The sequence below is a fragment of the Vigna unguiculata genome, chromosome 8 (genome assembly GCF_037176805.1).
Source record: "Vigna unguiculata cultivar grain cowpea cultivar isolate G323 ecotype 2 chromosome 8, ASM3717680v1, whole genome shotgun sequence".
NCBI classification, from domain to species: Eukaryota; Viridiplantae; Streptophyta; class Magnoliopsida; order Fabales; family Fabaceae; genus Vigna; species Vigna unguiculata.
This window is the reverse complement of record NC_140799.1, coordinates 24,020,345-24,029,528: the sequence shown is the minus strand read 5'-3', so window position 1 is coordinate 24,029,528 and position 9,184 is coordinate 24,020,345. Positions and strand designations below refer to the sequence as shown.

General features: G+C 29.7%; 1 protein-coding gene across 1 annotated transcript; it reads left to right on the top strand.

Annotated features, from left to right (window-relative positions):
• Nucleotides 1-1,365: 1,365 nt before the first annotated feature.
• Nucleotides 1,366-8,362, top strand: LOC146884266 (uncharacterized). The gene is made up of 6 exons (XM_085665925.1): nucleotides 1,366-1,497; nucleotides 1,586-1,692; nucleotides 1,851-1,971; nucleotides 2,072-2,251; nucleotides 2,336-2,413; nucleotides 8,294-8,362. The coding sequence occupies exons 1-6, from the start codon at nucleotides 1,366-1,368 to the stop codon at nucleotides 8,360-8,362; spliced, it is 687 nt and encodes a 228-aa protein (XP_085522051.1).
• Nucleotides 8,363-9,184: the final 822 nt, after the last annotated feature.

Sequence of the window (9,184 nt, the reverse complement as noted above, 5' to 3'; positions counted from 1 at the left end):
TACTTATTTTGTGAAACATAAACCACAACATGCATTTGGTTTTATTTTTGATGTATGATCTCTACAAATACATCAGACCATTTTTATTTTTTTAAGTTCTCTACATATACATATATCCAGACCTTCCTTTTTTCATTATTGTCTAATTCCCTGTTTTCCTTACACCATGTCTGCTTTGCAAAAACAAACTCAGTCATTACAAGAACTGAACCTGCAGAAGGAAAGCTGGAATATCGTTGCAAGAGTTGTAAGGTTATGGTTTGTTGAGGATTACATAAAAGGAAAATCTCCATTTTCCATGGAGATTATTCTTCAAGACAAAGAGGTACTACCCAATGCACTTTATTTTCTTACTTTTCCTTAGTGTTTTAGTTACAATATGATATTGTTATTTGATATATGGAACTGTTTATGAAGGGCGCCCTAATTCATTCATCTGTTAGACGCACACTGATATACAAATTCAATCTGATATCAAAGAGGATAAGGTTTACTCCATTCAATCTTTTAGTTTTTCATGTAATGGTGGTTCTTATAGAACTACAAATCACGCCTATAAGATCAACTTCCAATTTGGAACCAAGGTCAATTTGGTCGAATGTAACTTAGTTCTGAAAATTAGTACTGCGTACACCCCTTTTTCAACCATCACTGCTCCTGATTTTGACATAGATTACTTAGTTAGTAAGTATCTTCTTTTCTTTTTCTTCTTCTTTCCGTTTAACTATTCATTAATGCTTTATTTGGTTATTGTTTATTTTTCTGCGGATGTCATTGGAATGTTTACTGGTGTTGGAACAGAGAGAGAGTTAGAGAAATGTGGTAAGAAGACCATGATGAATGTCATCCTTATTGAATCTGATGGGTAAGAGCATTGTTCTTCTCTTATATGATGTTTAACATTAATCTTATCTAACGAATTTTTACATCATTCAATAGTTATCGACTGGAGTGTACTTTATTTGGTCAATATGTTGATATGTTAAATGCATTTCTTGTTTCTGGAGAGGATCAATATGTTGTCATTACTTTACATTATTGCAAAGTGAAGACCTTCCAAGGTAACCAATTTAGTTCATTTATAAAGTTGTAGTAATTTTATAGATAGTGTTCTATATTTCTGTAGAATTGTGGTAGTCAAATATTCTCTCATATGTTATAGATAAAGTTTTTATTCAAAACTATATGAACTGTATGAGGATAATATTTAACTGTGATGGTGAAGATGCTACGAAGTTGAAAAAATTGTAAGTACATTTTACATGCTATTTATTTCTGTTTATATATACATACATATATATACATTCAGATATATATATATATATATATATATATATATATATATATATATATATATTTTGTAGGATGTGGGATAGTACTGAATCTCCTTCTCAACCTCTTACCCAACTGTGTCAAGCTTCAAAAGTTAGCTTAGAAGAAGATTTCATTAAGCTGCATCCTAGATGCTCAATTGAAGGTCTTAAAGATTTTAAACAGGTTGAATTCTTTACTCTATCTTGTATTTAAATTGTTTTGGTTGTATATCGTGCATATGCTTTAATTTATTTATTTTTGCTGTACCCAGGAAAGTACTTTTGTAGTTAAAGCTACTATCAAACATGTTCTAGATCATGATGATTGGTGGTACACAGCATGTATCTGCAATAACGCTGTCTATCCTGATTCCAAAATGTTTTTTTTGTGAAAAATGTAACAAACATGTCATTAAGGTTACACCTAGGTAATATTATTAATCTACAAATTTGTGATTTTAATTTTTTTTATACTTGTCTTTAATTTAATTTTAAATTAAATAATAAATCAATAATTTTCGTAGTATTTATTTTTAGGTACAAACTTAGACTTCGTGTAATTGATGTTACTGATTCTACAACTTTTGTTGTGTTTGACCGTGATGCAAGTGCAATGTTGAAGACAACATGCTCTGATATTCTTGACTTACAAGACAAGGTTAATTTTCCTATGTATTGAAACAAATTCTTAATCATTCTATATTGTTGACTTCTTTTCAAATTATTTAAATCATTTCTATTTATACTTCTTTTAATAGAACACTACTTCTGGGAACTTGTCTACAGAGTTTGAAGTCTTCATTGATAAGACCTATCTGTTCAAAGTTGATTGCAAGAATGATTATAATAGCAAATTTGATCAATCATTCAGAGTTAAAAAATTATGCAAGGATGAAAAAGTCATTGAAAGCTTTAGTGATTTTGAAGTTAAGTTTTTGGTAAGATCTGATTCATTTCTCTTAAAGTCTTATGATATATATAATTTTAATTTTTTTCTTTTTGTAATTGAATATCTTTGTTAGGATCTATACTCTGCAAATGAAGAAGAAAGCAAACTTAAGCAGATTGCAAATGAGATCTCATATGATCCCATTGCAGAGGTATGTGAAGATTAGAACTATTAGAACTATACTTTTTTTTTTTGTAAAACTTGGTATATTCTTACTTTATCAAGTTTATTTATAGGATTTGCTGATCAAATTCACTAAAGAATCAAATTATGTGGATACTCCAACTAATAATTTGAACACTATAGCATAAAAAATGTTTCTACAAAGGAGGCCTTTATCAATAAAGCAGTAATTGATGTTGAAATTGATGAGTTAATGTGCTAAGAATCATCACATTTGGACAATCTTAGTTTTGATTTGGCTACCCAAGCACGTCTTCCGGCAACTAAAAGGCAGAATCGATCTTTGGTTCAAGAAAACAACAAGATCCCACTCAAGATGTTGAAGAACATCAAAATTGAAAAGTGATTTGTGTTATTTCAATCTCAAAATTGTACCAGACTTTATTTTTGTTTTTATTTGGTGATGTTATTTGTTTGGAAAACCTTTGGTGCTTTTAACTGCATGAACTGATGAACAATATTTGTTGTTATTTTGAATTTGTTTTTTTTTCAAAACATTAACTTGAAGTTTCTGTTTATGAACTATATTAGTTATTGCTCAATATTATTTTGTGGTTATTTTTGTAGTGACAAATTGCTAGCTTAATCAAATTGTGTTGATATTATTTTATATTATCAACACCATATTAATGCTAGCTACATGAATGATGATGCAAACAGTTCACTGAAGAGAAAATCTGAGAACAACACTGTATTTCTTGAATCCATCGAAGAAGACAATGTTCCTTTGAAGATTCTGAAGAGAAATATTAAAAAGGAGAAATTATTGATTAAAAGGAAGACAAAGTTCCTTTGAAGACCATTTTTTGATGGTATTTTGTGATTCTAATATGTGTACTAATCCGCCTGTCTGTAATTTGTATTGAACTACTTCTGCTTTAGCTAATGATTTAATGCGTATATGTTTTATTAATTATTTTTTATTTCCAATTTAATCTCCGCTGGTTTACCAACAATTGTTGACATTTATGAAGTTGTGTCAACAAAAAAAACTGCCACCTACATCAACTTTCTACAATTCGTTTATTACTTACACTTATATATTTTCAAATATTTTTTAACATCAATTTCTACATATATAATGAAATTTTTTTTATGAACAACGAATTTCTAAAAATGCATTGGTTATTTAGTATCATTTTCCAAAATAATGTATATTGGCTAACCAAATAACTGTTGACATTTTTGAAGTTGTCTCAATTGGATGTCATTTACAATTTTGAATCATTTTGCTTTTTGTACTTATTTTAACCTTCAAACAATAGATATGAATATAAATAACTATATATTTATCATTCTGTTAATTTTATAATTTATTAATTATCATATTTTATGAATTTCTTAGAAAATCCAGTATTTGTTAATATATGAATTTAAATAAATATATTCTTACCATATTTTCAATCAATTTCTTAATTATTATATTATTTTCTTATGCTATGTTTTTATTGATATTTTTTTTAATGACATAATATATGCGTAGATGTATATGTTATTTCACTACTATAGTTATTAATATATATATTATACACCAGAGTTTACATATATTATATATTATATTATAAGTATAAATATTATATACCAGAGTTTATATATATTATATATTATATTATAAGATTATAAATATAGTTAATATTCTAAGTAACTATACTAATAATTTTAATTGTCTGTACGTTTTCCAAAAACATCAGTAATGACAATACTGTTGTCAAATCTAATTACAATTGTTTCGTCTTTTGATGTGACTTTTTCTACTATTAATATCCATGTCCATTCCACTGCAACCCTCAGTTGAAACAGATTCTCCATTCTTCAACCCTCTTTCTACTATCATTGATCAAGTCCAAGCAAATGGAAAACCACTTCAATGAAGAACTTTTTTTAAGAATGACTAGGTACCAGTTCTCTATTATTCACCTTAAGGACGAGGTACATTTTTTAAAATATTTCCCCTGTTTTTATTTTTGTCTTCTTTTTCATCTCAATAACAATCTTCTTCTTTCAACTAATTAATTTTTTTTCTTTTCAAATGTTTATATTTTGAGGTGGTTGGGTTCGTTGATCGTACATTTGCCATTCTTTATGATCATGGTCTTGAGCGCCAATGGACTTTAACAGATGTTTTAGGCAATAGACATGTTGTGACTTATAACAAGAATTTAGAGAAACCATTGCTAATTGGAGGATAATCTGATTTAAGGGACCGTTATGAATTACAAGATGACCACAATATTTATTTTGGATATGTCGGTCATTCTTGCTTCCAAATTATTGTTTTTCCCAGTAAATGCAAACCTTTGTCTATTGAACGTTTTTTAAAAAGAGTTGTGTCAAATGAACCCCTTTTTAGAGGACCGAAGTTGCATTTTTGCATATTTCTCCGTCCATACCGATGTCAGGCTAGCCATCTGGTGAAATTCATTTAAATTTCAAATTTATATTTATGTTTTTGTTTATTTATATTTATATTTCATATGTTTTATTTTTTTCTAGCTTATATTTAATTTGATTATTTGATTTAATTTGTTAGGATTTGCTAGTTAATTTTGGCAATTATCTTCGTGAAGGAAGATTTAAAAACATTACTCTTCATGGACTGCGCAAGATAGTGAAGTGCAAGCTACTGTTGAGAAATCATCCAAAGAAGTCTAACAAAATTGGAAGTGGCTGAAAGGAATTTTGTACTGCTCATGGATTTGATGCAACTAATAGACTTGGTGTTTGAAGTTGACGAGATTAAAAAAAATCAGAATGTCAAAGTGCTGACATATTGTAATTTTTAATTCATAGTTGGTTTTCTTTTCTTTTTTTAATTGCTGAGTAGCAATATTTTAGTTTTTATATTTGCTACTTATGTAGTTCATGAAGACAATCTTTTTAATATTTTCAACAATGCTTATGTATAGTTTTATTTTCTATTAATGAAATTATTTTTAATTAGAATGGATGTTTAATTGAAATAAAAAATGTATTAATAAAACATTTGTTGTATTCAGAGAATGTTTTTTGCTGTGTTTTATAGAATTTTTGTATGATTTTTTTGCAAATTTGTTTCATTCATATAATATCAACACACTCGTTTCAATTTAACTTTTTGTAATCCAACATTTGAATTTGTCTGCCATTTATGTTGTGGTAGTCTGCAATCATATGTTTCATACTTATGTCTCATATGTATACATGTATATTATTTTAAGATGTGTATACAAATAATATGTTCTCAGATTGCAAACCACAAAATTCATGAAATTTAAATTTCTTAATGTTTGACCACAGATTTTTTTAACAAAGTTTCTATTCACCTATTCTCATTCCTGTACTATAGATAGTACTTGCATAAAAAATACATGTGTTGGTGTACCTACAAATAAAGAAATGTGTTTTTAGCTGTAAAATGAAAAAAAGTATGAAATAATTCCTATTTCTATCATTGTTTCTGATATATTAACATTCCACACTACATGTTCTTTCTTTTTGTAGTGATTTTCGACTGAAAACAACTTTTTGTACTCTTACAAATGCTTTCTATTACAACTACAAATATTTGTCTTTCCACAATAGTGATTAGAGGTACAATGCAGCAAGAAAGTTTAACAAATACATTCATCAATATAGTAATAAAACAGTATACACTTTTGCAGCCCTAGAGTCAACTATTTGTGTTTCCGCTTCTTCTTCCATTGTAACCTTTCAAACTGTTCCAACTTTTTTTCTGAAATGGATCCAAAGGATTGTAAAAATGCAAGGCTTAGAAGAAAGATGGTGCTACAAGGAAGGTTGCATGCAACAAGTAACCAACATTCATGTAAGTTTCTAACATTACATTTCACTCATGTAGTTTCATAATTTGTATTGACAATGTTTACAAAGTCTTCATTTTGTATGTGTCATTTTTTTTTGCTGCAGATTACAAAGAAGACAACCCAAGAAAAAGAACTAAATATACCAACAATGGTAGTCAAAGTTCCAAAATATCAGGTTTCCTAACTTTAAATTTATTTTGTTCGATTGGAACTTCAACAGAAAGATGCATAATGAAATATGTTCGTTTTGTAATGACAGATAAAACAACTCAATCTGAAAAATTTCTGAAAAATGTTATACAAAGGAAATCATTACAATAGTTGGATCTTAGTAAGTCTTTTGTTTATTACTTTATTTTTTACAATTCTTCTTATATCAATCAATGTACTTTTTTTGTTTATTCTGTTACATTCAATTGTTTTACAATAATCATATTACAGATGTACAGAACAACATGAACGAGCTTCAAAATCTGAATGCAATATTTCAGACAACATATGGTCAGTGATCTTTATTTTTTTTTCAATAATATGCTAAAGTGTCATTTTAATAAATAATAACATGAACTTCATTTCAATGTAGTGCTTGAAAACAATATATCTAGTTCTTGCAGTACTGTATTTCACAATCAAAGCAAAGACAACTTAATCAATTCACAATCTCCAGCTTCTATTGTAACATACAATCGTAGTTTCTGTATATTTCTACATCCATCCTATTCTTTTATTTACCTATTTTTATTGTATGGAAATTTTGAAATTGATATGAAATTGTTTTTTTAGTGGGTACAGTTGTTAACAATAACATACAGACAAATAATGGACGAAATAATTACATTAGCAGTTCAAGTAAGTTGGTTTGATTGATATAAAACATTGTTCATAATGACAATGGCAGTGCATGTAAGTAAAGACAACAATTCCTATTTTAATAATTATTTTCCATAGGTGGCACATATGAAGTTGTAAATGATTCCTATTTTGTCTCTAAGAATAAGGTAGTCCAATATCCTTTTGAAGTCATACAATCACTTCAAAACAAATTCTGTCTTGATGATGAAACAGCAATAGAACAAAATTATTCAGACACAAAAATGATGTTTCATCAACAATAACACCTGAAGGTAAAGTTAATGCATAACTTAGTCTGAACCAGATAATTTGAAGCATTAATTTAATGTATTTCATTGTAGTACAGTTGAACCAGATACTACAAGTACAAACAAATCTATTTATAATACAATTCAAAGTATCACAAAAAGCAAAAAGTTACACGTGTCATTTGCTTAGAATTTCTACAATTTCAGATTTCAAAATTTTTTTACCTCTTAAAGTAATTTGGACACATGTCATATTCTTATCAATTCTCAAGCTCTCTTTCTCACTTTCCACCACACTCATTTTTTCCTCTCTCTTCACTTTCCCTCTCTCGAACACTACTCTGTTTTACACACTCTCCACTTCTCTGCCTCCTTAAACCCTAACCACCTCTCTACCGTCGCCTTAGACGCTCTCTCTCGCTCTTCCTCCACAAATGCTCTCCACCTCTGTTACACCTCTACCGCTCTCCACCTCTCTTCCTTCTCAAACGCATTCGACCTCCTCCTCTAACGCTCTCCACCTCTCTTCCTTCTCAAATGCATTTAACATTTATGCCGCCTCAAACCCTCTCCACGTTTCTCTCGACTCAAACCCTCTCCACTTTTATGTCGCATGAAACCCTCTCCATTCGAATCGCACTCTCCACCTTTCTGCCTCCTCAAACCCTAGCTACCTTTCTGACGCTGCCTAAAACGCTCTCCATCGCTCTGGGCTAATAGCTTTGCCGCCTCAAAGCCTCTCGACTTCTCTGCTGAATCAAACCCTCTTCACTTCTTTGCGGCCTCAATCTCCTATCTTCTTCTAATCATACTTTCTATTTTGATCTCTTCACTTCTGATTTTGAAACCCTAATTTTTTTTCTTACTCTCAGTGATTCCAACTTCGTTAACATTTATTTATTTTTTTGCTTCTAACTCATGTTTTTGTTTGTTTTGTTTGTGTAGATTGTTTTTGTGCTTCTGTGCCACACCTCTGTGACGCCGCCTGAAACGCTCTCCATCGCTATGGGCTAATAGCTTTGCCGCCTCAAAGCCTCTCGACTTCTCTGCTGAATCAAACACTTTCCACTTCTTTGCACCCTCAAACCCTAGCATTTCAATCTCTTATCTTCTTCTAACCATACTTTCTATTTTGATCTCTTCACTTCTCATTTTGAAACCATGATTTTTTTTCTTACTCTAAGTGATTCCAACTTCGTTAACATTTATTTTTTTTGCTTCTAACTCATGTTTTTGTTTGTTTTGTTTTTGTAGATTGTTTTTGTGCTTCTGTGCCGCCACCTCTCTGACGTCACCTGAAATGCTCTCCATCGCTCTTGGCTAATAGCTTTGCCGCCTCAAAGCCTCTCGACTTCTCTGCTGAATCAAACCCTCTCCACTTCTTTGCAGCCTCAAACCCTACCATTTCAATCTCATATGTTCTTCTAATCATACTCTCTATTTTCATCTCTTCACTTCTCATGTTGAAACCCTAATTATTTTTTTCTTAATTTCATTGATTCCAACTTCGTTTACATTTATTTTTTATAGAAATCTAACTCATGTTTTTGTTTTTTTTGTTTATGTAGATTATTTTTGGGGTTATTCGTTCACTAACTCTAAGAAGATAACTTCATCATGACGAGCATTGCGGATTCTAGTTTCTGATGACACCTTTATCATGACGAGGATTACGCATTTCAGTTTCTAATCACAATTAACCGATCGCTTTTTTATTTTTTTGTATAAAATTATCATGTCTGATAAAATTTCTTTTCTCCATTTTAATTAAATTGATAATGGAATCCCTTTAATATGTTGTATTGTTTAATTCATATGTTTTGATTAAACATGTCT